General features: G+C 52.0%; 15 protein-coding genes across 15 annotated transcripts; 6 read left to right on the top strand and 9 right to left on the bottom strand.

Annotated features, from left to right (window-relative positions):
- Positions 1-874: 874 nt before the first annotated feature.
- An15g07690 (hypothetical protein) lies at positions 875-1,795 on the top strand (the record flags this gene model as incomplete). The annotated part of the gene is made up of 5 exons (XM_059744830.1): positions 875-987; positions 1,069-1,213; positions 1,282-1,403; positions 1,453-1,588; positions 1,709-1,795. The coding sequence occupies 5 exons, from the start codon at positions 875-877 to the stop codon at positions 1,793-1,795; spliced, it is 603 nt and encodes a 200-aa protein (XP_059602643.1).
- Positions 1,796-1,946: 151 nt separating this feature from the next.
- An15g07680 (hypothetical protein) lies at positions 1,947-3,699 on the bottom strand (the record flags this gene model as incomplete). Its single annotated transcript, XM_059744829.1, has 9 exons — positions 1,947-2,094; positions 2,184-2,323; positions 2,447-2,488; positions 2,693-2,796; positions 2,891-3,017; positions 3,140-3,199; positions 3,278-3,362; positions 3,443-3,519; positions 3,568-3,699. The coding sequence occupies 9 exons, from the start codon at positions 3,697-3,699 to the stop codon at positions 1,947-1,949; spliced, it is 915 nt and encodes a 304-aa protein (XP_059602642.1).
- Positions 3,700-4,453: 754 nt separating this feature from the next.
- Positions 4,454-5,668, top strand: An15g07670 (uncharacterized protein; the record flags this gene model as incomplete). The annotated part of the gene is made up of 4 exons (XM_059744828.1): positions 4,454-4,792; positions 4,841-4,935; positions 5,005-5,326; positions 5,390-5,668. 4 exons carry the CDS (start codon positions 4,454-4,456, stop codon positions 5,666-5,668), a joined length of 1,035 nt encoding a protein of 344 aa, XP_059602641.1.
- Positions 5,669-5,796: 128 nt separating this feature from the next.
- An15g07660 (hypothetical protein) lies at positions 5,797-7,270 on the bottom strand (the record flags this gene model as incomplete). The annotated part of the gene is made up of 5 exons (XM_059744827.1): positions 5,797-5,984; positions 6,238-6,352; positions 6,442-6,585; positions 6,798-6,893; positions 6,977-7,270. 5 exons carry the CDS (start codon positions 7,268-7,270, stop codon positions 5,797-5,799), a joined length of 837 nt encoding a protein of 278 aa, XP_059602640.1.
- Positions 7,271-7,308: 38 nt separating this feature from the next.
- An15g07650 (hypothetical protein) lies at positions 7,309-8,810 on the top strand (the record flags this gene model as incomplete). The annotated part of the gene is made up of 7 exons (XM_059744825.1): positions 7,309-7,359; positions 7,446-7,517; positions 7,597-7,720; positions 8,027-8,153; positions 8,339-8,402; positions 8,495-8,600; positions 8,683-8,810. 7 exons carry the CDS (start codon positions 7,309-7,311, stop codon positions 8,808-8,810), a joined length of 672 nt encoding a protein of 223 aa, XP_059602639.1.
- Positions 8,811-8,950: 140 nt separating this feature from the next.
- On the bottom strand, positions 8,951-10,158 carry An15g07640 (hypothetical protein; the record flags this gene model as incomplete). The annotated part of the gene is made up of 8 exons (XM_059744824.1): positions 8,951-9,034; positions 9,118-9,157; positions 9,237-9,371; positions 9,475-9,546; positions 9,598-9,726; positions 9,855-9,973; positions 10,021-10,055; positions 10,101-10,158. The coding sequence occupies 8 exons, from the start codon at positions 10,156-10,158 to the stop codon at positions 8,951-8,953; spliced, it is 672 nt and encodes a 223-aa protein (XP_059602638.1).
- A 193-nt stretch (positions 10,159-10,351) lies between these two features.
- An15g07630 (uncharacterized protein) lies at positions 10,352-11,797 on the top strand (the record flags this gene model as incomplete). The annotated part of the gene is made up of 1 exon (XM_059744823.1): positions 10,352-11,797. One exon carries the CDS (start codon positions 10,352-10,354, stop codon positions 11,795-11,797), a length of 1,446 nt encoding a protein of 481 aa, XP_059602637.1.
- An 813-nt stretch (positions 11,798-12,610) lies between these two features.
- An15g07620 (hypothetical protein) lies at positions 12,611-13,084 on the bottom strand (the record flags this gene model as incomplete). The annotated part of the gene is made up of 2 exons (XM_059744822.1): positions 12,611-12,733; positions 12,800-13,084. 2 exons carry the CDS (start codon positions 13,082-13,084, stop codon positions 12,611-12,613), a joined length of 408 nt encoding a protein of 135 aa, XP_059602636.1.
- Positions 13,085-13,219: 135 nt separating this feature from the next.
- On the top strand, positions 13,220-13,889 carry An15g07610 (hypothetical protein; the record flags this gene model as incomplete). Its single annotated transcript, XM_059744821.1, has 4 exons — positions 13,220-13,282; positions 13,339-13,414; positions 13,506-13,601; positions 13,690-13,889. 4 exons carry the CDS (start codon positions 13,220-13,222, stop codon positions 13,887-13,889), a joined length of 435 nt encoding a protein of 144 aa, XP_059602635.1.
- A 275-nt stretch (positions 13,890-14,164) lies between these two features.
- An15g07600 (uncharacterized protein) lies at positions 14,165-15,835 on the bottom strand (the record flags this gene model as incomplete). The annotated part of the gene is made up of 5 exons (XM_059744820.1): positions 14,165-14,686; positions 14,745-15,141; positions 15,233-15,326; positions 15,395-15,508; positions 15,559-15,835. The coding sequence occupies 5 exons, from the start codon at positions 15,833-15,835 to the stop codon at positions 14,165-14,167; spliced, it is 1,404 nt and encodes a 467-aa protein (XP_059602634.1).
- A 585-nt stretch (positions 15,836-16,420) lies between these two features.
- Positions 16,421-18,073, bottom strand: An15g07590 (uncharacterized protein; the record flags this gene model as incomplete). The annotated part of the gene is made up of 5 exons (XM_001397243.1): positions 16,421-17,349; positions 17,393-17,482; positions 17,529-17,623; positions 17,675-17,902; positions 17,949-18,073. 5 exons carry the CDS (start codon positions 18,071-18,073, stop codon positions 16,421-16,423), a joined length of 1,467 nt encoding a protein of 488 aa, XP_001397280.1.
- Positions 18,074-18,699: 626 nt separating this feature from the next.
- Positions 18,700-20,204, top strand: An15g07580 (uncharacterized protein; the record flags this gene model as incomplete). The annotated part of the gene is made up of 2 exons (XM_001397242.1): positions 18,700-18,877; positions 18,928-20,204. The coding sequence occupies 2 exons, from the start codon at positions 18,700-18,702 to the stop codon at positions 20,202-20,204; spliced, it is 1,455 nt and encodes a 484-aa protein (XP_001397279.1).
- A 213-nt stretch (positions 20,205-20,417) lies between these two features.
- On the bottom strand, positions 20,418-22,383 carry An15g07570 (uncharacterized protein; the record flags this gene model as incomplete). The annotated part of the gene is made up of 4 exons (XM_001397241.1): positions 20,418-20,750; positions 20,810-20,931; positions 21,005-21,988; positions 22,038-22,383. The coding sequence occupies 4 exons, from the start codon at positions 22,381-22,383 to the stop codon at positions 20,418-20,420; spliced, it is 1,785 nt and encodes a 594-aa protein (XP_001397278.1).
- A 359-nt stretch (positions 22,384-22,742) lies between these two features.
- Positions 22,743-23,303, bottom strand: An15g07560 (uncharacterized protein; the record flags this gene model as incomplete). The annotated part of the gene is made up of 3 exons (XM_001397240.3): positions 22,743-22,796; positions 22,852-23,085; positions 23,172-23,303. 3 exons carry the CDS (start codon positions 23,301-23,303, stop codon positions 22,743-22,745), a joined length of 420 nt encoding a protein of 139 aa, XP_001397277.1.
- A 1,628-nt stretch (positions 23,304-24,931) lies between these two features.
- Positions 24,932-26,389, bottom strand: An15g07550 (uncharacterized protein; the record flags this gene model as incomplete). Its single annotated transcript, XM_001397239.3, has 2 exons — positions 24,932-24,991; positions 25,055-26,389. The coding sequence occupies 2 exons, from the start codon at positions 26,387-26,389 to the stop codon at positions 24,932-24,934; spliced, it is 1,395 nt and encodes a 464-aa protein (XP_001397276.1).
- Positions 26,390-27,367: the final 978 nt, after the last annotated feature.

Below are 27,367 nucleotides of genomic sequence, written 5' to 3'. Positions count from 1 at the left end.
ACACTACCCAGATACGCAATTGACGCGTTCCCTATTGACCAGGGCGATGATGATAGGACCGACGGTGGCTGATGGTGCCAAGGCGCCAAAGCGATGGTGTCTCCTGTCTGCAGCATTGAGGGAAAGCTCATTTCGCTTAGCTCGGGACTGGCCAGGCGGGGGGATCTTGACAAAAACTTCAAGTGTACAAGCATTCTTGGAAACGGGAGGATCGCAGTATGTCTTTTCAAGCACCCTGCGTGGATCTTCGGCTCCCATATGCAAACGAACGACATCTGCTTCGCAACACCAAGAGTGACGGCAAAAGGGACGATCACTCTGGTATCAAAGCGGTAGAGAACATTCACCTTGGCGATAATAGCACTCAAGTTCCCCTGTCCAACTGCAGACCTGCAGAAGACTAGCTGACCGCGTGACATTGGGGCACACTTTGCCTCAAGCGGAATGGCCATCAGACTATCATCCTCAACGGTGACGACGTGTGGTCATGGCGTGATGATAACGAGAGAAACAATCTATTGGCTCTGCGGGGATCGTCCCGTGTGTGGCAGATAAACTTCATTTAGGATGAAGAATGGGGGTCATTGAATGGCTCGTGCCTTGCCGAACCTGCAAACTCCGGAGAAATCAATTAAATTAGCCTTCACACCATCCACTTGTCTATCGGCAACGAGATGCAATCAAACACCAAGGGAAGTGGGTTTTGGTCCACTGTAAGGACTTGGGCTGGACGTCAAATGTTGGATATTGGGGAGCAGTAGAACACTGCTTTTATGCGAAAAATGCCACTTATTTCACGCACCTCAGTCTGTCCCCAGGTGAAAAACGCGTTAGCAGTCTGAATTACATCCCCTGAAGAGGCGTAACTACCGGCATGAGGGGTCAGGCGTGGCTAAAAGGCAACGGGCCGGAGTCCGTCGGGATATCCACTGCATCCCCGGCGCCAACATCTTCAGCCCCGCTTCAAAGCATGGATGACGCCGCCTCGTCACCATCACGGCGGATTAATTCATGCTGCATCTCTTATCATTGTTACCGCTGTCCGGCTTTGATATTTTCATTGCAGAGGGCATATGGTTCCAAGACCGGAGAATTCGGGGATCATTCACAACGGCTAAGCGGATATCTGCCCAAATGGGGAACAGATGCCCGCGCACATTCGACATCAGCTCAGTTGGATGGAATCAGGGGCCCTATACCATTGGAAGGTCGGGTTCGCTCATGATCTTCCAAAACAGAAATCCCGCAAGCCTGAATTGTTCGTGGTCCTTGATTATTGAGGGTGACTCGAAGCACACGACTGGGGGCGCCGTCTCCACGACTTGGCAACTTCCCGTGCGAGGTTCTTTTGACTGCTTATGCACCGATAGACAGAAATCAGATGAGTATGTTGTGGCTAGGCCGTATCAGTCCAATCATTTGGACATGTGGACGAACTTTGTAATCTTTAAGCACCCAGAACGGGCCATTGCATCTAGCATTGCATCTAGCTCAGTCTTGCGGTGGGATGAATGGCCGGGAGAAGACAGCGATTCTGCCCAGAACACGTGGAGAGACCGCTGAGTTGTGTGGAGTTGCCGCAGATCAGGTTCGATTCGACTGTACGGTTCATACTGCTTTTGAGATGCTAACATGAGCGGCATCAGTAGGATAGGCACCGGATCGACCCACAAGGTCCACGATGTGTATTGCCAGGTATAGATTGAAGTCACCGGTACCGAAGATCGACCCGACGTCAATCGTTGCTAGAAGAGGGTGGCAGCTTGCCGGTCTGGCGATCACCGTTTACATCTAGGTGCAAACAGTCCATGGCAGCGAGACGCGAAGGTCTATTTGTTGAAGTTTCGACTATCGACACATTTCAGCATGTTCTGGTCTGCCTTATCATGAACCGGCTTATAAGGCAATAAGTCATTGTTCCCCTGGCTGGTTTCTGATAAAGAAGATCATGTCAGTTCAAGGCAACGGCATGTAGGGACCCGTGATAAATTACGCCAAGTCCTAGGCAAAGGCTTGTTTGTTATTGTGCTGTTGACATGATCACTGTTATTATCAATCTCATCGCCCATTTTGCATGCCCACGGGTTGATTGCGCTGAGCCATCGACAATGACCAAGTCTTCAGCCAACCTCTTGCCTGAGACTTGTCCCCAGTCTTATCACTCGTAGGTGGTAGGCACTCACATCTTAATTGTGATTCCTGACAACCAAAAATGGAGAACGAAAGGCAGCAAGCCAAAATACGCCATCCCTGAAGGGACCTTCAGGAAAAGGAGGAGGTAAGGCAAAAGTAACTCCCATCTCTGGAAAGTAGCCGGCACTGCCTGCTACTAAACCAACATTTTTTTATCGAAATCCGTATTGCGCCCTGATAAAGAGGAGTACTCATGAGCTCGCTTACTCAGGGGTAGGATACAAAAAGCCTCCCAACGCATTTGTGGAAGGACAGCTGACGGATCACAGGCCTTCTCGTATTCAGGTGGATCGGACTGCCATTCTAAAACAACCGGCCTACAACGTGTTTGGATGGCTTGCATAGAATTCACGTGGCTCTAGGCCGGTCCTTTCGTGCCAAGAGAAGCTTATACGCCTCATGATGAATGATCTCGCAGTGTGAATGCATCACTCGCACATACATACTAAATACCCCGGAGGACATAAAGGATCGATTGTGTGACAACCCGTTTAAATACCTGCTTCCCAATATGAGAGATGAAGGCTAAGAAATTGCTCACTATTAAGCAGCTTTTGAAATCTCTGCTCTCAGGGCGGTTCATTGCCACTCTGCTAACCGGACCTTCGATATACAGCCTATGCCCCCACTGACTTTTGCCATCGCTTGCAAGTGTATTTACATCTCTGCGGAACCGAAGGTTTCACCTGCAGCCCACCGGGTTGGTCCTGGACTCCTGGGTCATCGATAGTATGGATGCCGACCCACACTGACTGTTTGCTCTGGTCAACGAAGAACCCCGTCTCTGAAGCAAGGGATGCGATTGGCGCATTGGAGCCGCTGACCTAATCATCTTAACATGCCCGTGTCTAAAAAATTGGGCAGTTTTTCAAGATAAGATCTTGGCTTCATCAACAATGAGAAGATTTTGTTCGGCGGAGCCCTAGCATTGAAAGTGCGGTTCCACCAGCAGTTCAGCTTCCGCCGCAGAGTTTGCTGCCATGCATCCCGCTCTCCCTAGATAAACCTGCGCTACAAGCATCTTTCATTCTGTTCTCGAGTCAAGACTCAACAAGGGAATAAATAGAACTGGAGCACTACAAACCTTCTGAGTCGATCGTTGCCGTTTTCTATCGGTGGGCCAGAGTGGGTCGGCAAATTGGTCGGCTGCCATCGAGAATCGAGATAATCTGCTGCTTGACAGTGACAGTGACAGTGACCCCTTGGTTGATCCACCACTGTATCTACTATCTAGTCCCTATCGCTCTACTGGCGATTAGCTTTTTCTAGCTTTTCGCCAGGCGAAGCTTGACCGGCTGAGTGCCGACGCGCGTCAATGGCCCTCGCCTGGGGCGTGCCAAGCCTGCCCTACGTATTCCCGACGGGGCGCCTTACGAATGGCTCACTTGCTGAAGCTATTCCCATGTGCAGCGCTGTTTGTCGGAATATTGCATAACCGCAACTCTCGGTCAGCGTAGTGAGAACTGCGCGTTTGACTGCCACCGAGCAAGATCCCTTCACCGGCATTGGGTCCATCTAAGGTGCCTGCCTTCCGTACGTGCCGGAGGCAATCCGTGAATAGTCAATAGCGTTGCTCCACATCCACTCGTGTCTGATGAATGTCTCCAACTATAGAGTATCCTTTCCCATCCTCCCCTGTTCTTCAAAGTTCTCTGTAGAGCGTGCGTAAATTCGATGCTTGTGGTAAGCGTCCACTTGACTGATCATCTTGTATCCGTGTTACCATTATGTAGTGTCCAGGATTATGTGCTCGCCCGTCTCAACAACCTGTGCCCTTCGTTGTCGCTAAAAGACGCCAGGAGCCGAGTCAGAAGGAAGTCAATATGTTTTGGTCTGGGTGTGGCTGAAACCTTGGCTTCCTGAAATACAATCCGCTATCATCACTGATGTGGACCGTTCGACGTATGCTCCTCCATTCCCATGTCACCGGCTTTGCCAGCCTTATGGAACAAATCTTCGAGACCTTTCCCAATTCATACCCTTAAATGCCGATCGCAGAATGAAAGGATGTTTTTGAAGGTTCCCTTAATGTTTGTCGGGTCTCTCGGTTTCCAACGATGAGAAGTATAAAGCCCATGGATCACAGCTGTGATGTCGAAGTCTCCTTTCTTTAGGTTGTCATTCATTCTCTATTTCTTTTCTTTCAAGTATCACCCTATTTTTCACATTCATTAGCATCTTTTCTCTTTCTCTGCATCACACGCTCTCTCCATCTTATAATTCTATCTTTTGAAACCTTTCCTCTACTCCACTTCACAGGATGAAGTTCCCTTCGTTCCTGGTAGCATTGGCTCTGGCAGCCACTACCTCTGCTGCTGCAGTCCCCCATTCATCTATGAAAACTGACCACACGGAGACCACTTCGTATGATATTCCCGGATTCTTCAGCCGCAACTGCACTCGCGAGAAGATGACTGTCCGCAAGGAATGGCGCCACTTGACCACGCACGAGCAGAACAGTTTTCTGGACTCGGTTCAATGCTTGATGAACAAGCCAGCCGAATCCGGTCTGACAGCAACGACCAGTCGGTTTAGTGACCTCCAGGCCCTTCACCGTGGAATGACCAACACGGCGTATGCGGATATCATCCACCATGTGGTAGGTCAACCTGAATGGCTCGCGATAAGCCTATTGTTTCACTAACAGCCTGGTCAGGGACAATTCCTCCCCTGGCACCGCTACTACATGCACATCTACGAGGCCCTGCTTCGTAACGAGTGTGGATACGACGGTCCTATTCCGTAAGCAATTTTTCCCATTTCCCTGTGGGGCATTCTCTTAGCCCAGGAGACTAACAGAGATCGTTCTAGCTGGTGGGATGAGCAAAAGGATGCCGATAGCGGCAACATGTGGCAATCATCGATGTGGGGAGCCGATGCCTTTGGAGGCAATGGTACCGGGTCCGACAACTGTGTGCGCGATGGTCGGTTTTCCAACCTCACTTTGCACATTGGGCCGGGTGATGAAGACACGGACTACTGCTTGCGCCGCGCATGGAACACCGAGAAGGCGATTGCCAACGCCAACAGCACCGTGCTAGAGATGTGTAATGCTTACAACACCTATGCTCCATGGTGGAATTGCATCTCCAACATTCCCCACAAGGGTGTACACACCTACATTGGTGGTGTGGTATGTGACACTTCCTAGTAAGAATCCAGCCGTATGCAGGATACTGACTGACGAAATGCACAGATGGCAGATATCAAGAGCTCGCCCGGCGACCCGATCTTCTTCATGCACCACATGTACATTGATCGGGTTTGGTGGAAGTGGCAGCAGCAAGATCCCATCAACCGGTTGTACGACATCAGCGGTCCGACTCTGAATCACACGGCCAACGTGGAACCAGCTGGAGGTTGGCAGAACGCTACCCTTCACTACGAACTCTCCTCGTTCAACATCATGCCTAACATCACTATTGCCGAGGTGATGAACACCCAGGGAGGTTACCTGTGCTACGGTTATGACTGAGGCAGGGCCTGTAATGGGGTATGCATTTAACGGGGGTTTCTCTTCCGACTAACTGCTTAGACGTTCGCTATAGACATTTGCATTTGGTAGAAGTTCGAATAGACCATGATAGATATTTAGATACACTGTCATACTACCCTTTCTCTCTTCACACCGAGGACACCAGGTACTTCCAGATTGAGCGTCGTGAGAATTATTCTGAGCCTAATCTGAATATAATCACACGTTAAGCCACCAATGAACGTCACCATCATCCCCAGATACAATTTCCCCACCACTCCGTATTCCAAACCCTGATTATGAGCCTGTGCATTGACTGCGTAAGGCGCACGTATTGTGTTCTAGAAGCTGCCTGCGTCAGATATGTGCTTTCATCAAGGTCTTGCGGATTTCTTAATGCCTTGCTATGGGATTGCCACCAACAGGGAACGTGGATGATTGATGCAGTATGATGAATCCAACAGCTAGTAGGCCATGAGGGTTCCAGAGGCATTTAAAATAATATAAGTTCTGCAGACCAAACATCTAGATCTATCAGAGTAGAATAACTTAGAATACGAAGAGTACACCTGAAATGACCAAAGCATTCTCTAAATGTCCGAATGGGGTCCATGCTCTACAAACTCCGCCAGGCGCGCATAAGTGCCCATCCTCATCCCAACTGACCGGAAACTGTCTATAATTCTCCGACGTCAAGAATCATCAAAGTGCGCAAATCGTACATTTTAGGTTTTAGGAGCTGGAAGTCATGAGCGATTTTGTTTGAGCCGGACAACTTGATTATGTCCATATCCTGGCTGGAACAGTCCTCCACGGTGGTTGGGTAGCCAGCTGAGCGAGTATGCTTCCTCTATGCATCTTGCCATCTTCCGCCTTTCCAGCCCTGCAGGATTCAATGCAGGCGGTGCCTCGTGGGTCTGCTATTTGTCATCCATCGTTGTCTTGCAGGTTCAAGGAATTCTTCGTTCAGCAGAGGTACTAACTTTGGAAAATTTCCCGTTAAGGCATGTCCAATGCACCAACAGAACTTTGTTCCAAAACCGGATGTGATAAAGTACGAACGAAGTCTTCAAAAGGACCATGTTGCAATTTAACTTTACTGCCTTTTGACTGTTGTATTTATGCTGACGTCCAACATGGTCGATAGAGAGGATAAAATAGCCGTAATGTCCATCACATCATCTGCAAAGAAGTTCATTATAAATCTAGCCTCATCCTTTCCCTTCTGCCTCCGTAGTTGCAAATCTGATTTTTATTGACACGGACCCCGAGCTTTTACTTCCCTTTCCACTCTCTAAACGTTGGTACCCCAATTTCCACTAGCACAGCCCTCATCATGAGCTTCTCGGCAGTTTTGGCGAGCACAGTGTGCCTGGCTTCGTGTGCCGCTTCTGGCGAGCCATCTCTGTGCACTATCACCATATTGCCGCTCACTCTCTTGGTGGGTCTGGCTGCCATCGGTCGTATCTTCCAGAGCAATTCAGCGGTTGAAGACATGGTCCAGGATGCGCCCATGGGCAGAAGACGTATGCGCCAAGGGGTCAGCCGTTCAGCACATCCCGCAAGGGAGGAGGCCTGACTGGTAAGCGTCATTGGCGCCATCCCCTGTGATCTTCCCAAAGTGGAGATGCTGATCTTTCATGGCTCGGGAAGGTTTGGATCTTCACCTGCCCACTGAGTCCAGCTTTCTGGTACCGAAGCGATCCGTGCACACTAATTTCTGAACGTTGGCCATGGTGGAACTGTGATGCGATGCGGCGCGACGTGGTGTATACAGCGATGCTCTACAATGTATTCCGGTTTCCCTGACCTTTTCGTTCCAACAACATCTGTTTCAGCGTTTCCTCGGGTCCCTAGCTGCTTGCATATGCCACTACAGAGTAACTACCTCCAAACGCATTTCACGTGATTTGTTCGGCCGAAAATAGACGTACGCAGATGGACAGAGCGGTACAAGCATACCAGATATCCACCTTGCTTCTACTCCTTGCGTATCCGATAGCCTTGTAGTGTATGGGGAAGAGGGCTGCCTGATCCATGTGACGTCAACCGGTAGATTCGTACAACACAAGTGTAGTTCAAGCCATTGGTTTTCCTGTCTTCGCTTTCTTATCAGGATTGATGGTCCTTGAAGCCAACCAGAGTACGACGAGGCGGGCATGACACAACCTCGAGCCTTGCCGCCGAGTCTCACTCGGATAATATCAAGATATCAAGACTCAATAACCCCGTGACGTGGAGCACGGAATAAGGATCGCTCTAATCAAACATGTTACTTTTCATGCGTATATGCATGTGACTGTGCTCCCCGTGGCTGCATTCCTTCAAGACCCGGGAATGGGATTAGGGGCCACTCAGGGCCCAGTTGCATCTCGGACGGATATTACATGCGCAGGGCGCGTCGGTTACCCCTCCTAGGCCCAAGCGTGGCAGTTCCAGCTCTTGACGGGTGGAGCATACAGTTTAACGCCTATGGTATGGAGGTGTAGGCAACGATCTCCAAAACAATGACGAGTTCTTAATCTGACTTTCAACGGACCTTCTCCATAACTTTTATCGGCCCTAGGATGTAATAGTGGAACCGTACTCTGTATCCACTAATAAGCAAAGCAAATTGTTCGTGTGATGATCGGTGGGGTCGACTTACATGATTTTCTTGCGTGCTCTCAGAGTTCCTATCTTGTTCGAAACTGACTGGGAACTGCCTGTATCTCAATTGATGGAGCATTTCACGGTACAGTGTCGATATTCACCGCAAAATGCCGATCCCCGCTTCTACAGCGATGTGAGGGCTATTTTTACGCTTTAGCGTGTGCTGCAGGACAGAAGTACATACTCTCGGGATTTGCTCATTGCAAGACGGCCATTGGAAGACAGGAGTTTGTCAAATACATTATTGATAGATATACACCCCGACAGGATGCAGAAACAGGTTCTAGATGCAGGAGTTCGAATAACATGTGGTCAGTGAACGGGTCAAAACGGGCATGTAAGGGAATCTGGCTCTGCTGCAGCAGTATTGCAGCTTATATGCTGTGGCTATGTTATTAACCTGCTTCGAGCTCTGATTTTGATTTTCTCGGAGAACATGACACGCAAACGACGCACCATGCGTGGTACACTGAATGAGTTTGAATCATGAAGATAATGCGATCTGCTATTCTTATCCTATTCTGGGAAATGAGCACTACAGGCTCCAAGGAACCGCCAAGGACTCTACATTACAGAACACCCCTTTACAGAAGTTCTTTTGATGATCGTGTGTTGTGTGTATTGTAATCCTCAGGGAATATGTCCCTTACGCAGCGCACAGATGTCATCCTGACTCACGTCTTGTTCAATATCCGTCTGCGCACTTGCGTTGTCCTGATTCATGATGGTTTCGGATAGAAGAAGCATCGTATATGTCAGATTGTGTAGTCAAAGCACTGAGGTGTTTGATTTCTAACCTGTGGCTGTTGGCAGGTGGTCATGTCGTTACAACAGTCTCTATAGAGATAGAGAGAATAGCATTGCTCTAAACCGGGCTTGGGTGAATACGTCAGCCGGATAACGACGAATTAAACACATGATCTCCAACTTTGCTTGAGCAATACGAGTATGAACGTCTAAGTAGATATGTCCTTGATTCTCTTTGGTGCAATAGTCCTCCTCGATGGAGTAGGTATCTACATCAGGCGTCGACTTTCTAGTCTCTGAAAATCTGGCAAAACACCCGCAAGTACCTCTTTGTGAGATGACGGCCCTCCTCATGCTGCTCCACGGTTGTGCCGCTGCAGGTTCCGTGGCACCTGCATGGCACCAACCTGGACTGTCTTGTAGGGTTCAGAACTGCCAGGTTGAGCAGAAAAACACTGAGAACAGGCGCTGGGATGCCACTACATACCATCCAAGATTGACGTTGATTCATTCACCGTATTTTCGCCTACCTGCCCCATTGTGCGCGTGGTCTTGCAGATTTTGTGTGCCCTCTATCTACGAAGGCACCTGGGCACCCGCCGCTGAGAAGGCAAAGGGAACCTGATAGCACGTTCTCGATAGCTTTAGCGGTCACAGACCTCCGTTAAAGACACCCTTGCGAGAGGCGGGACTTCATGCGGTAATGTTCCTTGACGAGTATTGGCTGAATCGCGAAACCATGAGACCGTGGAATTCATCTTCCATGAAAACCATCTTGGGCTATCACTGGATGTAGTACGAGTCGACCGCGTAGCTCCTTAGCGTATCGCACGAAAGAGCAACCACTTCCTTGAACTTTCTCCCTCCGGACGTAGACTTTGCACCATCTTCGTAGTACCGCACGACCTGGTGGAGTTCAGACTCATCCAAATTGCCACAACGGGATAGTGTACGTTCTTCTTAGGGCCGTGCGACAACCCATCCAAGTCTGCTCAATCCTACCTTCACAGGACTTCTAGCCGATGGTGTATACCCATCTTAGCACGGTACAGGAAGCAATATGTATCCATTGTCAAAGCGCTTTTCGCCATTAGGACGTCATCGGGATTGCTTGGAATCCGGAGGACTCGAGGAAAGGTATATAAGGACCCCTTTTTCCAAACAGTCCTTTGATCTTATATCCATCAAGATTGAACTCTTACAAGTAATCAATCATCAGCAAGCACTCAATCTCTTCGTTGTATCCATCAAAAACTCTACCTTTCTCCTTTCGCTGCCCTCGCAATGGCCACTGCCACTCAAACTGCTCTCTTCGGACCTGACCTCTACCCTCCCCTCGAGAAGGTAGCCGGTCAGCTCTCCGAAGACATGAGGATCGTAACTGATCTTCGCAAGGCCTGGAAGCCCACCATTGGCTTGCAGTTGTTCGATGCTCGCAACCCCGTGGGCATCTATGATCCACACATGCGGGCCGCCATCTTCCATGAATGTCTGGCCTGGACCCGGGATCTGAAGGACCTTCCTGATCCCGAGCTCCTCGCCACAGCGGCTCCCAGCCGTTTGGGCTTCCTGCCTCGTGGGGAGTATCTCCTTCGTGCCCTGAGAGAGTCATTCGACGTCCCAGACACCCCCTTCTGGCACGCCGTGGCAGAGCAAGTCTACGGCTTTACCTGGTGTCTGTCCGACAACACCAAACTCTGTCATGAATGCGTGCACGGAAGCTGCAGTGCCGGCATGTTGGCCTGCTTCCCAGATTATCTCCACTTCCTCGGCGAATTGCCCGTGGTGTTGGACATCTGCACCCAGCGCGTCAGCGAGTACATCGAGCATGTCCACCGAGACCACGGACCCGGCCCGCATCGCAAGATCATGGATGCATGGTTGATGTGCGTGCAGTCGGTGTATCTGGACGTGCTGCACCCCAAAGCGCAACAGCTGAAATTCCCCAACGACGAGCGGCGGAGCATCAGCTACCGGCTGATCAACTCGGCGGGCCGTGCATTAGCCCTGCATGCGCAGCTGGAACAGTCGCAGATCGTCGGCACGGACGAGGAAGTCGACGCCATTTCGTTTGCGTCCACCGTCATGCATGATATCTGCGACTATCGACATGATAATATGGCCAAGGAATACTACAATCTGTTAACCATTGTCAGCGTGCACCAAGGAGTGCCGAGCACGGCCATGGTGCGACGGTTCTGCATTGATGTTTGGGCGTGGGCGCTCGACAACGGCGCCTTGTGGGCTATTCATCTGGCAGGGCGCGAATTGGCCTGGCAGATTTACATGGCGCGGTATCAGACCGGGCTGTTGCTGGACAAATTGATGCCTCCGCACAAGAACAGTCCCGGTGTCGGGGTGGATCCGTACGGCGATGCGGTGCTCAATGCCATGAATCCCATGTTGAAGGCCGTGGGACGCAGTGCCCAGCCAGGGAACTATTCACTGCGAGACCGGTGCCAGAACCCGCAACGCTACGATGACCTGCTCCAGCATTGCGTGCTCCACTTCAAGGAGTGTCCGAGATGCCAGGGTTACGATGCGATGACCTGGCAGGAGCGGGTGCCGGCCATCGGAGAGGCGTATGAGAAGAAGTATACGGACTGCAGCTGCATGAACATCATCAGTGCGTATATGATCCTCACCTCGCCCGATCGGCTGTGGTGGTTGGCGGACCCGACGGCCGAGTATACTGGGCCTCAAGAGGAGTGGTCGGCGCTGCTCTGCTAGAGGTAGATCTATTTAAGCTATCTCCATGGCGGGTTGAGACAATCCTCTTCAAGATTGCATTATCATAGTGTTTCTTTGTTGCTGGCTGCTCTGTCCGAACTGAAACCAGAATGAATATTGAAGCAATGAGTTCTCGATAGTTGAAATGAAAGTCCATCCGCTTATGCGATCGTTTTGTAATTGTTGTTGATCGTAGACCGGTCGGTGCTTGCTAACAGTAAATCCAATTACAATTATTCTGCTGTCTGCACCATCTCGTCCAAAGCGTCCATGGTGATCAGATCCTAAATGTCTTCTCGACGATTAATAAGACCACCATTCCGCTCTACACATTCCAAGCCTAGCATTCATAGGACTTGATCCATCTTCACTTCTTTGGACATGCAGTCACTGAAGTGGCGCTGAAGGGTCCAATTCCTAGGCCGGTTCACCAGTTTCTACCGAATCGCTTTTCCAGGCCATTTCATGTAATTGACGAGCTACGATACATGGCCTGCTAGAAGCATGAAGTCCAGAAATCGGCAAGTCATTTGATGTCCATCCGGATCGGCTCCATTCCAAACGCATCCCATCCGACCTGCAACATGGCAATGCAGGTTTTCAATCTAACCGATCATCTGTAGACACCAGTGTTCCTGCCATGTGACTCCAGTGGAAACGAGAATAGCTTGCATTGTCATCCGTGCCATGGGGCTAGTAATAATGTCGCAGATATGGTATCCCAAACTCCAAACACTTCAAAAAGAATAATCGAGGCATTCAACTATGCAGAGTTCCACAGGTTCATTGTACAGTGGCGTCCATCTTCTGCCCCTACGCTTCGTTCAGCTGGCGTTTAAGCTCCTCGGCCTCCTCGGGGAATTCGGCGTAGTAGTCGGCGTACAACTCCAGCAGGGCCGTTGCGTTGCTTCGCTTGGCGATGGGAATGAATTGGACCTAGATAGTTCGGTTCTGTTAGCAACCCCAGAGTAACCCGTATCAAATCCTTCTCAAGGCACATACCTCGTAGGTCGTGAACTTGTCGCCGTTGATACACTTGCCGGGCGGCAGGGCATAGCCGTTGCCATTACAACTCGTTTCCGCAAATGCCGTAAGGACGTAGTCACCAGGGCTACCCTTGAGGGACTTGGAATTGCTCGCTTCCAGGGTCAGACACGTATCTGTCTTTGAGCTACTGGAATCTGTGGGGTTGGTCCCCTTGCAGTCCTTTTCGGAGTAGCCATGAATAGTAGCAGCCTGAGCGAAGGCACTGAAAGCCAAAGCGAGAATGATGGACTTCAACTGCATGGTGGGCGACTGAGATGAAAGAAAGCAAGACAAAGCGTTGAAACGAGAGTATGCTGGTGGAGGTAGTAAGGACGGACAAGGAGAAGGGCGGAGTGGTCTAGTGGAAGGATAAGCAACGGTTCAGGAGAAAGAGCGATGGGCGAGGCAGCGGCGGCGGCGGCGGCGTCGGGAATCAAATCAGCCTGGACTGGACGTGTGGTGGGTCAGGAGAGAGAGAAAAAGGCCAGGAGCAAAAAATAGCAGCTTTGAAACAGGAACCGACTGATGACCAGTGGGGGCCGGGCTTGGGCGAAACGGCGGCTGGATTCGCCGAGGGAAGCCATGGATGGAGTTCGATGGATAGACTAGTGGCCGCTAGCCCGGGGGGAAAGACGCGTCGTTGGCAAATCAAGCCCGTCGGACAGCCACGGCGATTTCCAAGGATCGGGCGCCGTGCAAGTGGCAGTGATTGGCGGTGGGTTTCATGATCTTGATGATCGTCACGAAAGGCTTGACAGGTATGCAGATGCCGATTTGGGTGGATGAAGAATAAGCTGAGAGATGATTAATCTTGGAGTGCTTGATTCCATGCAGACGGAGCGAGAGAGGTAAAGAGTCTTCATGAGGTTATTCGGAATGGATCGATCAGGTGCGATCAGGTGAGCGGGTGAGGCCAGCAAGGCAGCAAATCAACCCGAACAGGGCTAGTGGCCAGGCACCAACAATCGCCCACAATCTCCGAATTGCCTCTTCATCGCAGCATCCATCAGAGACGACGGGATATTGCACTTTCCTTGTGGATAAAAGCTCGCGTCATGAGATATGATTCTACAGCGAACCACTTGTGATGGCTTCCCAGTTACAGATAATCTTCGCATCACCCCCCAACAGCTGGGAATCGGTAAACATCGATGATCCCCAGGACGTATCTACTTACTATAGGGGGATCTATTTTTATCCCTCCCGATATGCCTCTCTAGTGGTCGGTCCAGCGCTTCAACAATGAACTAAAACTGTCAAGCTTCAGTCAAACTAGGTACCACAATTGCTTATTTTATACTAGACTAAAAGTGCTGTGAAAGTAGCGATGATGTGTCTGTCCTAGCCAATAGTCTCGCTGCATCTTCCATCCTCCAGATCGTCCTTGCAGCCCTCCCAACTTCCCAGGAGGATTGCCAACCCAGCCGCCCCATAAAGTCCACCCACCAGCAAAAACGGCGCCCCCGTCCACACTCCACCCTGGGCCAATCCCCAGCCATACGCTGTCGCCATCATTGGCCCAGCTACCAATACTCCGATTCCCTGCATCACCGCAATCGCCGTATACAGCGTACCCATGTGATGCGCGTCAACGAGCGAGGTGATAATGCGCCGAGCAAATAGGTGCATTGCCGAACCGAGCGCATACACGACCAGCCCCAAAACTGCGCCCGCCGGATGGCTGGACAGCGCAATTAGCAGACATCCTACGCCCATGCAAGCGCTACTCGTCAGAGCCAGTCTAGTGTTCTTGGTGAATGGGGACATGCGCCGTCGCTGTATGAGCCAGCGCGATATGCCTGGCAGGATTACGAGAAGCAGGAGTAGTCTAGTAAACCCTCGTACGGGTATGAGGAAGCTGGCCTAGAAACAAATGTTAGGTCTGGCCATATCGTTTTTACTTATTTCTAGTCCCACTCACCTGCGCAATTGTCCAATGAAACCGGTCGGCAGCAAAGAGCAGAAGCAGTTTCATCACCTGCATTCCCAGATACGCAATAAACACCACCAGAAATAGTTGCACCGGACGATGTCGCCAAATCACAGCAATTGACCGGCTCAGCTCGTCAACTCCAGATCTGATGCGCCCCCGGAAAGTCTGTCGTTGTGGTGCCTGCTCCGAGGACGACGGTTGGCCGGGTGGGGTCCGTGGTAGTGTCTCCGGTAAGAGGAACAAAAGGAGGCCACCACCAGCATTGAAAGCCGGTGATAGTAGATACGGTAGCCAGATGTTTTTCGTCATGAGCAGGGCACTAAGCGGGGTGGCCAGAATCTCGCTGACGAGCACCGTGGCCGATACGTAGAGAAATGCCGTGATCCTAGACTCTGTGAGCTAGGCAAACATCCACTAGGGCAATGGAGGTGTCTTACTGCTCTTCGTCGCTGAACAGATCAGCGAGTATGACATACATAATGGAGGTGGCTACTTGCGTGCCGCCACCCAACACTTGAGCTATCGGACCAAGCCAGATCAGTCGCAGCGGGAGCTGATCGGAGAACCAGCCTGAACGGTAATCAACAGCATCAGTTATGGAGACCTAGCAGGTTCTAATCTATAGTATCTGCACTCACCGACAGCCTTGGTCCACGTATCGCTCAGCGTGAATCCCACCGCGCATAGAAGCAAGACCGGTCGACGTCCGATCCGGTCGGCCAGCACGCCATAGGGGACTGCAAACAGTATACCTAGTATGTGTTAGTCGAGCTTCCAGGTAACTGAAGAGAATGATCCCCACCCGGGACCTGCTCCAGCGTATCCTTCCAGCCCTGCAGGAGGGCTACCTCCCTCTGCACGCGGTCCATCTGACATTCCGGCCCATCCTGCCCTACAGGACAGAACTTGCGAGTGACGACCTCGAGCCAAATTTCGGTCTGGGGCGCCTGAGAGAGATACTCAGCGAAGTCCTGGATCAGGACAATGAAACAGATCAATGCCAGAACCCGCCATCGCGATGACCGGTCTTGCGGCCGTGTGGAGGGTTCGAGTAGAGGCGTGTATTCGCTGGCAGCCATGAGGAAAGGATATGATGAGACATGGAACCGATTCGGTTCATAGAGGAAATGAGAAAGAAAGAGGGGGAAGCATGGATGTCACTTTTGAATTTGCTATGGCTTGCATATCCCTGGTGCCTGTCAGCCTTTCGAACAGCTCAGGATAAGCCCCGATAAGGTCATTCCCGGCGAATCATGGGGCGCATCAGCCGCCCTAACGGTCGTCCGTTGGGAAACACGCTGTACAAATAGATTGGCTCAACCCCTGTCGCCGTAGTCAAGCTGTCCGGTTTTGGGGTCGTACACCAAAGTCAGCTCGGACGTCCGGGTGATCCTCTCCGCGGGGGAGCTGAGGCTTATTGCAGCCAGTAACAATGGAAGCATCATTCTTCGTCCGATTGAAGAGCATAGATGCTTATCAGAGTTTATCGTGGCCAAGAGACTAGCTTGAAACAGCGGGCCGCTGAATGACTTCATCTCAGCCGGTTTATTGGTTATTACTACGCCGACGTCGAAAACCCTTGTTCTGCCATAACGGGCACACCCATGGTTACATATGGCCGTACTGTAGGGCCACAACAACATAATAGTCTGCAATATCTGACCTCATGCGGTCCATCGCCAATTCGGATCCTTCCACCCGCCCACCAGCGACTTGGTCGACACGTCCGCCGCGGTGAGTCTCACCCCCTGCTCGCGATCGCGGCGCCGGTTATCGTAGCGGAAATACGTCCCCATCCCCAGGATCACCAGCACTCCGAAAAGAAGAAACGCGCAGTTGACGATTAGCGCCGGCTTATATCGCGGGGCTGTATCTGCCTTGAATGCCAGACTGGACGGGATGCCAGCACAGTTGGCCGCGCCCACCAGGAATCCCACAGTAGCAGCACGCTGCGACTCGTCGGTGACATTATTAGTGTGCCAACTATGGAAGACGGAGCTGGGCACGAAGGCCCCGGCTGCCAGCAGAAAGCAGGCAAAGTAGGCGACACCCTGGTGCTCTGACGCGTCCACCGCGATCAAGATGATATACCCGACAAAGGTAATCATCAGCGAGCCTGCCAGATGTATGGAACGTTCCCGGAAGTGATCAGATGATAGACAAATGATCCAGAGCACGACTGTACCCACACAGTACGGCGCCACCGTGTAGAGATTCGTCTTAATGGTGGAATATCCCAGGAGGGCCACCATCTGCGGCAGGAAATTACTAACGGAAGTTTGAGCGACGCCGTAGCAGAAGCAGCTGACAGCCCATGCTAGCACGCGCCAGTCACTGAGCGCGGCCAAGGCCTCGGTAATTGAGAGCTTCTCACCCGTCCGCACTGAACCGTCCCGTAAGAGGCGCATTTGGGCTGCGCGAGCTTCGGCTTCATTGAACCAATGGCACTGAGCGCCGCTGGCAGGGAGCCACCAAAGCGCAAAGGATGCAATGATCAGGGTGGCACCGCCTTCAATGAGGAATAGGTACTTCCAGCCTGGGAGGTGGTGCTTGATTTGGAAGACGCCAAAGGAGATGAGACCAGAGAAGGCACCTGAGTGGTTAGAAGAATACGCTATTATGCGAGGGGTACTTACCAGCGATGGTGACCATGCCGTAGAAGATGCTCAGTCTGAAGGCAATCTCGTTGCGTTTGTAGAACTGCGTGAGGTAGAAGATCACCCCGGCTGACGCGGTCAGTAAAGCAGACGAGCAACGGGGGGTTCTACTTACCGAAGAATCCTGCTTCGAAGATCCCCATGATTAAACGGCAGACTAACAGGCCTGCGAAGTTGAACACGGCACATTGCAGCAGTGTGATGGAACCCCTGGTGTCATGATTAGCGAAGTTGGACATACTTACTAGAAGGGTAACCTACCATCCTATCATCATCAACGGTAACATCACCTTTCCACTGAATTTCTTCAACATCAAGTTGGACGGGAGATCAAATAAGCAGAAGGTGACGTTGAAGACAGCCAAGATGACATTATACTGATTTCCGACCAGGTGGAGATCGTTCTCGAGGCCATCCGTTTTGGCATTCCCCAGGTTGGAGCGGTCAAGGGAGTTGAAGAAGTACATGAGCGAGAGGACGGGAAGCAGTCTGCAGATCAGCATCTCTTTAGCAGGCAAGAGGGTATAGTAGGTACCGAAAGTCCAGCTTGCGCACGACTGACCGCTCTGCTGCGGCGTCGATGGGAACAGAGTCCCCGACTACGACGCCTGCTTCTTCTGCGACAGCGTGTGACTTGTAGTCGTCTTTCTGCGTGTCCATGGTTGGCTTTGGTGAAGGCTACAATGAGACGGTGGTCAACTATACACCTCAGACAATTCCCAGGGGTTTCCTTCCATCGAAAGAGGGCCACTGGGTGGACGACCGGGATCAGCCCGAGCATATATGCTTCACTTCACTATCATCTTCGCTGTTGTGACAACGATCACATGGCATATCATCACCATCACTTATCGATCCTGATGCCACCATACAGATAAGATGGGAGATGGCATCAAACTGGCTGTTCTTCGTATCATTCCGCCGTGAGGAGTAAATCCAACGCATATCAGGGTTGGATTGCCGCAAAGGGAAGCCCAGGCGGGCCAGCCCGATGCCAGCGATGGCGATGATAGATAACCCCTCTCTGGAACACATCATCTTCTTCCTTCTGGCATCATCCTCCTCCTCTCCATTGCTTCCAGGAAGGTCCATCCATCCCGTGTCTACTGCAGCCCCGCGTTATCAGTGTGACCAGCAATAAAGAGTGGGGGTGCCCTTCTCCGCACGACCAACTTTATCCTATCAACAGCTTGGCAGCGGCCACTGTCTGAACCAATCTTCGACTATAAATCGCATTGGCCCTGATAAGCGTGCAACTTTCGCTGTGTATCTACCGCACATTTACCATGTCTACTCCCCTCGACAAGACCGCCCCGATCGCCATTGTTGGCGCGGGCGTGTTCGGCCTCTCCAGCGCCATCCATCTGGTCCGGAGAGGGTATCGCAACGTCACCGTCTTTGACCGTCAGCCCTACCACGAGACGCTCTACGACTTTGACCGTGGCTGTGATGCAGCATCTGCAGGTATTCTCACAGCACCAAAAGTATGTTCCCCTACTAATGACAATTTGTAGACTGCAACAAGATCATCCGGGCCGCCTACGGCCACGAAACATGGTACCAGAACTTCACGCTCGAAGCAATCAAAGCATGGGAGACATGGAACGAGTCTCTTGCCAAGGGAAGCACTCTTCCCCCGGGAATGACTAGCAAGGAACGCATCTATGTCAACTGCGGCAACTACCATTTCGGCGACCACGGCGACGCAGCCGGCCTGAACCCCTTCGAAAAGGCTTCAGTAGAGAACCTGACCAAAGCAGGCCTCGGACACACTCAGTACCTGTTTGCCTCCAACCCGCAAGAGGCGACCCGAGCCAAGGTAGATGGCTACGGCTACGCTGTCGACCCCTTCCACCTATCGCGCGACGGACAACAACCAAGCGGGTACCTCGACATGATCGGGGGATTCGTCTACGCAGACAAGGCATGTCGCTACGCACTTCACCTAGCGCAGCAACTAGGTGTCAAGCTCATCTTAGATCGACAAGCCGGTCGCTTCGAGGGTTTGCTCGAATCCAATGGTGAGGTAACCGGGATCCGCACCGCAGATGGCAAACACCACACCGCCGCCCTGACCATCCTCGCCTGCGGCGGATGGACACCTACCCTCGTCCCAGAGATGGACGGGCTCTGCGAAACCACCGCGGGATCCGTGGCGATGATCCAAATCCCAGAGGGTTCTCCACTCCGCCAACGATTCTCGGCATCCAACTTCCCGGTCTTCCAATGGAACGTGCGCAGCGGGGAGAATAGCAACCTGTACGGCTTCCCTCTGGATGACCGGGGGGTGCTGAAGATCGGATACCGCGGAACGAAATACACGCATCCCCAGGTGCAGTTAGATGGACAGGTGCGCAGTGCCCCGATCACCAAGTGGACGGCCCCGTCTGTGTCCGGGTTACCGGAGAAGTCTGTCTCGGTGATTCAGGGGTTCTTGGATCGGTATTTACCCGAGTTGAAAGAGGCGGGGATCGGGATTTCGCAGACGCGATTATGCTGGTACACAGATTCGTATGATAATCACTGGGTGATTGATCGGGTGCCTGGGAAGAAGGGGGTGATGGTAGCTACGGGGGGGAGTGGACATGGGTTCAAATTCCTACCGGTGTTGGGACAGTTGGTGGTGGATCGCGTGGAGGAAGTGCAATCGGAGCTACTGGAGCTGGTCAAGTGGCGGAAGTTGGGAGCTGGGGAGAAGGGGTCGAACGAGTTGATGAGAGGGTTCAAGGATGGAAATGCGTTGCAGAAGGTGAAGTTGGTGAGTGAGCCAGGGAGGGAGAGTCGGCTGTAAGCGTTGCTCCCGGAGATTTACAAATGTTCAGCAGAATAAAGATAGGATTGTGAGCTTCAAAAGCATAAAATATGGATCTTCTATGATATCACTCTCAAATATCTGGGAATCGGTATTTACAAATCACTCTTTATTCCACTGCATTTTACTTTTCCAGGCATCACTCTTGCCGTTTCCTTTGCTTTTTGAGATCATGCAAGTACTCCACCCCCATCAAACCCAATCACTCCACCTCGTATGCCGATATGCCAGCGGCACCTGCGGCCCTTCGGCCTCGAGCAAATATCCATGCTCGCACCAGCCGAACTGCACCCGGACCTGACGGACATAGAACCCATCGAACGTGTTGTCCAATGCATCCAGCAAGCTATGCACATCCCCGTAAGGATGCAGAGTCCGCCACGGCTGGATGCAGGTATCTCCTTTGCACGATTTAAGCACCATAAGGAGGGCATCGAGACGGGTGGATATTTTGACGGCCGAGTAGGATCCTATTTTGGATACTGCTAGGTTTGGGTAGAGGTTGTGCAGTTGGTAAGGATCCGTCTGTACATATAATGTCAGTGTAGTTAACGGAAAGGAGAGGTGGTAGGAGGGTGGCATACAGTCAAATCGTAGAGTTCGTGTTCCCCACTACACCAGACAGAGTAGTAGAGGTTAAAGTCGGGACTAATCAGCCTCAACCCCTTGTAGGTGTTATTGATGAAGGTAGCCGGTCCACCGTTCTCTATCATACTCCATTAGCATCTTTCCTCACAAGCAGTAGTATAAGACAGGGGGAAAAAATAAATACTACTCACCATCCCGTCCAAACGCACCCTCAAACCCAGCCCATCCCCAATACTCAACATTAACATGTTCATGTCTGCCCCCATCCGCATCCGCAGCATGAATCTCCTCTCTCGTCAACGGAATCGCAACTCCATCCAACTCTCCCTCTGCTTCGCCACCGACAATATCCAGAATCGTCGGCGCCAGATCAATATGCGTCGTCACCGCGCTCACCTCCACGCCCTTCGGCACCCCAGGCCCTCGCACAAACATCGGCACACGAATATCCTCATCGAATCCACACTCCTTACCGGGATGTAACCGATGCTGACCAATATGGTACCCATTATCCGAGGTATAAAAGATATACGTGTTATCCAGGATACCCGCATCATCTAGTCGGAGGACGATCTCCTCCACGAGTTCATCCACCCCCTGCAACGAACGCAGTCTATCGCGGTAGAACTCATCATTGTAGGCGACGCTCTCGGCATCTTGTTGCGGCAGGGATCGTACCCAGCTGACTCCGCTGGGATGGTCGGGGTTGAAGTTGGGGGTTCGGGGGATCTTAGCATCCTGAAATAAATGCTTATGTTTCTCTAGTGGGATGGGAGGAGAGAAGCGGAATGTGGTGGTGTCGGACTCGTCTGTCATGTTGAGGTTGGAGTGCGGTGCCACTGGGGCGACGGTTAGGAAGAATGGGTCATTGCTGGAGATAGCGTCGTCGAGAAATCCCAGGGCCTTTTGGGAGAGGATTTCGAGGGTATGATGGCCCTCGTAACTGGTTGGGGGGTCCTGGTTCCGTTGGTAGTGAGGCCGGAGGTACTGGTATGTATACGGGTCGAGGAGGAAGTCGGAGGCGTTGAAGCCCGTCACGAAGGGGGCGTTGTAGTTGTCGACGGTGTGGGCGTTGAAGAGTTTCCCTGTGTAGTAGGTGGAGTAGCCGGCGGCTTGGAGCCAGAGCGGAAGCCAGTTCTCGTGGTGGCCTTCGGCGACGAATTTGGGGTATCCTCCTGTTCATTATTAGTTTTCTGGCAGTGCGGTTGGAAGTAGAGTGGGTACCGTATGGGGGATAGATTTCAGTCACGTTGGTGTTGTGGGCTTGCTTGCCTGTCCAGAGACTCACGCGTGAAGGACAGCACAAGGCCGTTGTGACAAAGTGATTGCGGTAGAAGGCGCCCTGGTTGGCGAGGTGGTGGTTGATTCGTGGGGTGTAGTGGAGGGAGTCCATTTGCAGGTCTTGGTCGTCGACGAGGATGAATACGATGTTGGGGCGACTGCTGGAGGAGTGATGGGCTACATGGTGGTCCTGTAGGACATTCTGGGTGTCTGGTTTTCCAATTGCTGCAAAGGAGTCGATGGACGCCTGCGCCAGAGCGGCGAAGGCGAGAAGTGAGAGTCCTTTCATGGTTGTAAAAATAATAGTGGTTTATTCACGGTGTAGCGGGACCGCGAAGGTATGCTTTTTATTTATGTATTCTGTCAAGACACCACCACCCCACTTGAGATGTTATCAATCAGGTCTTCCATTGGACAATGCAATTCGAATTGATGCTGGATGCCGATCTGTCGTGCAAACGAAATGCAAGGGATGGCGTGATTGGCGCTAAATCACCACCATCCGCGACGAGCTATATCAGCGGGAGGAATTGCGTGTACCGTTCATTAGAAATGATTATTTGCTTCAATTAATGCAATGAGTTGCTATGTACACAATACTCAATCAGGCGATCCCCCTAAGCCCGCCTATACCTCCACTGCACCAACCTATGCGATCGTGATGTTCTGACTCAGGGTCTGGAGATAGGGCTCAAACGAAGCCTAGAGCACAAGCAAATCAGCAGAGGTTCACCGGTTGAAATGGCGATCAACTTACTCCAATCAGGGAAGCATGAGCAACACCCAGCACCGCCTTGCCCGAAGCCGTGCCCTCGGGAATGGTCACGGTGAAGTTCTGATACTGGGGCAAGTACCACTCGTGGTACTCGGGGTCAAACGCGCCATTGTACAGGACGTGGCCCAGGACTTCCGAGGCCGGGTAGCAGGTAGCCGAGGCGCAGGACTGCAGGCCGATGGCGATGGCCATTTCCTCGACGTTGGTGGGGGGAGTCTATTCGCAAAACATCTTGGTTAGTGAAACGACGCATTTCATGTCATTCGGGTTTGTTGAGAGAGTAACAACGACGCAGGACTTACGGGACGCTCAATCTGAACAATCACCTTCTGTCCCGCCTGGACCGTCTGGCCGGCCTTGGGGGAGGCGATCTGGACATTCTGAGCCAGTGCTCCAGCAGCGAAGGCAGCGACAGCGGCGACAGTGAATTTCATGCTGGCGATGGGATTGAAAGTGATGGAGAAATATGGAGATGGAATTGCTGTTATGAGGGAAGGAGCATGAAGAGGACAACTCCCACCCGGAGTAGCCCGGGGTTATAAGGCCGACAGCAAGCTGAAGCGTGCATATTGATGGAGGTGTTGGAGTGAGACATGCGGATGCCGGATGATAGAAATAGCAGCTCCAGTTGTGGAAATACGGGGCAGCCGAGGAGGAAGTGATTGGCAGGGTTTCAGCTAGTGAGTGTCGATCGGATGTCAAGTTGATGGATCTAATATTGGCATGCGAAACCTATACTCGTTACGGGGGATGGTGTTGGTATAGGGCTACACTAAGTACATGCAAAGGGGGGTGAGGATAGGGACCGAAGAGGTATAGCTAACTTGGGATAGATTGCTGGTTGTGGATGGTGGAGAGGAAAAGGAGTCTTTCAGGTAGAAGAACAACAAGAATAGGAGTGAACTTCTTTCATTATTCATGCATTAGTTATGCATTAAGGACAATGACTCAGGCAGTGAGTGCATGTACAGGTCACATGATGGTGGTGACTGATTCGGCAACTGGTCGGCAGATGCACATGACATGGTATGATTCAGTGTGAAGGCCATCATCATCCAAGCTGGGGATAGTGGAAGCCTGACTGGGCGCCGTATATAGCAGGGGAGTAATTATCCATGGCTGGTTATCACCACTGACATGAAATTCATGGTAGTAGTGCAGTGAATTCACTGTTACTACAAGTAGTATATATATCTGTGCTCTACTAGTAGTATACCACATGATGATTGGGAACAACAAATACCAGACCAGATGCAGCCAGACTGGACGATGGTATTATCCAGTAGCAGAGATGCAAGTGTCCCCATCATCATCATGTCGATCTATCACACACTGCAGTCAGCGAAGTAGTAATAGTTCGTGGTATCAGCCCATCTCACCTCAGCGGCGATCCACTACATCATGACATCCTACATTCGTTAAAGAAGTGGACACTGGGGATGGGACCCCGCTGGATCCATCCAACGCAACCTCAGCGGGAACTTGATCCGATGGCGTGCTTATTTCTTCCACTCGTTCTCTGCTCGGCCGGTTCGTTCGGATGGAGGGGGGATCGTGATTGTGACGTTGCATGTTGCCTGCGGTGGCATGGACCTCCGCCCTCCCCGCGTCATCCGAGCATTGCGCAAACCTTGACCTTGACTCGATCCCGTGGGCAAGACAACGCCACCACAAGGCTTATCTACATGATACGAGGCTTATCTGTTTGATGATGATAATAATCAAGAATGTAGAACTCTATTGCGAGAGGGTCTTGATCTATCGCCAAATCAAAACACATGGGAGGTATAGTGCTGGTGCAGAGGCGGAACAAATATCAGAGCAAAGATGACAGGAAAAGACCCGCTCGTGTATCAACAGGGCGCTCGTAAATGTATTCACAAATCCAAATCATAAACATCGAGTCATATGTACATCAAATGCAAATGCAGTAAGTTGGGGTGGGGGGTATTTGCAGGGGTGGGGAGAGAGCGACTTCCGACCGATTCCCACAACAAGGAAGAAAAAAAAGGTGGGCACCGGTCGGGGTCGCCTCCCCATCGAAATAATCACAAAGAAGGCTCTACTCCGGAGCAGCGCAGGTGAACACACCACGAACGGAACCGTTGCGGTAGTTGAGAATCTAGAAAAATAAGAATATTAGCATCATAATCATCGAGATGAATTGAAGATAGGATGGTCTTACAATGTCGTCGACACTGGCATAGGTACCAGCCCCCAGCGTCACCAGACCAATAATCAGGCAGCACAGGTTCAGTGCCCCCAGCATCAGGTTCTTGGGCGTGTTCCACTTGCCCTCGCGCACCAGCAAGAACCACATCAGCGCGGGGAAGTAGAAGGTGAAGCCCGAGATGAAGAGCGAAGAGGAGATGGACAGCAGATCCGAGAAGAAGGGAATGACCTCGGCGATCACAAATGCCACCCAGGTGATGACGGTGATCAGGGCCAGCCAGGTGATCCAGCCCATCTTGGTGTTGATGAAGCGAATGGTCGAGTTCTTGAAGATGCGCCCATGGATCATGCGGCCCAGCACCACCGTGTTGATCGAACCACTGATGAAGATGACGGGCAGCGCAATCCCAAACGCCACACGCTTCACCATGCTCCCGGCGGACAGCAAGGCGGGGCTCTGCACATCCTGACCAACAAAGGCGTAGATCAGCGCACCCGTCAGCGTGTAGATGACGATTTCAATGAGACCCAGCGCCCAGATGGATTTGACGTAGTCCTTGGGGGTGTGCATCTCATCCATGAACGAGAACTGGCACATGGCGAAACTGTAGGCGAAGACAATGTTGGTGACGGCAATGAAGGCGTCCGTGAAGGTGATGCCCTCCTTGGGCCAAGCGGACCAGTTCACCCCGGACAGACCCGCCGTGCTGTCGGAAGCCGTGATTCCCGTGGCAATCATGGTGATCAGGATAGCGGCGATGATGGAGACAAAGTCGACGTAGCCCAGAATAGCCATCTCAGCGAAACTGGGAGGGATGGCGAAGAGCAGCAGGATGATGGCGGAGACGACGGCGAACACGACGGAGCAGACGCCGCTTTCGGTAATGTTAATGAAGGCGATGGTACCCGTCAAGCAGTGGGAGCCCGTCAGGAAGAGCAATTGCAGACCCAGCATCACGTAGACAATCTCGTAACCAACCCGACCGAACATCAGCCGTCCCGCCTCGGGGTAGTGGGCGACGTCGGGGAACTTCAGCTTGACCTGACCGACCACGTAACTGGTGTAGATGGCGACAAAACCCAGACCCACGGTCAAGATGACACCGGCAACCATACCAAGGGTAGCGAAACTGCCGGGAATGGACAAACTACCCAGCGCAATGGCCTCGACGATCAGCACAACCGTCAGGCGCTTCCATCCCAGACGGTTGTACTTTTCGATACCGGCCTCGTAGATGTTCCGCTCGCCCTCGCTCATCTTCTCCACCAAGTCACCATCGTACTTCTCACCCCCCATGACATTCTGGGACTTGTTGTCCATGCCGGCGATTTCGTCGCCGTAACCCATGATGATAATTTTGTTTTTATGTAGAGCTAAGTGATAGATGAGGTGTAGGTAGTGGTGGGAGGGCGGAGGTATTTAGTTAAGTGGCGGTTGGGTGGAGGAGGGCAGAGTAAGTATAACACACAGTGCCCTGTCACACACCGGTTGCCTTGGGATGAAGAGTTGGGGAGGGGGAGAGGGAGGGAGGAGGAAAAGAGAGAGAGAGAGAGAGGATGAGTCTGGAAGTGCGAGGAACAAGAGGGAAGAGGGAGGGTTTTGAATGGAGCGGGACGGAGATTCACCGCAGGCACTGAACCGTCCGCCCAGAGCACCAAGAGTGAGAGCGCGAAACGAGAGAACACCAGAGGAAGGATCGGATGAATCCGGGCACCGCCGCCGAGTTCCAGCTGATAAACGAAGGCAACAAGAACAGACCAACGAGAATGAGCAGAAAAGACATTTTGACCAGTTTCGTGGTGGCCATCACACGATGGAGAAACCAGAAAGAGACAAAAAAAGTGGAAACGATTTGGTAATGAGATAGAGTGGCGGTTGCTAAGGTTTACCAGTTTATCTGCTCTCCACGTGGGGACCAAGCTCCCGCCACTTGGTCGGTTGAGCCAATCCCATTTCCAGTATTAGTGCCTAGCCCGTCTAGGCAGCCAGAAAAGGACTAGCGCCCACCAGGGGTTAAGCCCCAGGGTGACGTTGGAACTGCAGACCTTGCCCGTTTGGGGTTAGACTGACCCCGACCCTCAGTCCCAATGCGGCCAAGTAACCGGTGGTCAGGCCCAACCGGACTGAAAAGGCTAAAAGGCTATTCAGGTTAACCTGCATTTTCCCCCAGACTCGAGGCCAATGAGACTAATCAGTAGCCCTGGCAGCTGGCCGCGCTTGCAGTAGTGCTCCTCCTCCGCCCTCCCTCTCCGTCGTTCCCGATCGGCGCCGTCCTCTTACTACGTTCGGCGTGTCCGGCGCGAAGTTTATTTGCACCCGGGTCAG

The sequence above is a fragment of the Aspergillus niger genome, assembly GCF_000002855.4.
Source record: "Aspergillus niger supercontig An15".
Classification (NCBI taxonomy): Eukaryota; Fungi; Ascomycota; class Eurotiomycetes; order Eurotiales; family Aspergillaceae; genus Aspergillus; species Aspergillus niger.
This window is presented reverse-complemented; position numbering and strand designations above follow the sequence as displayed.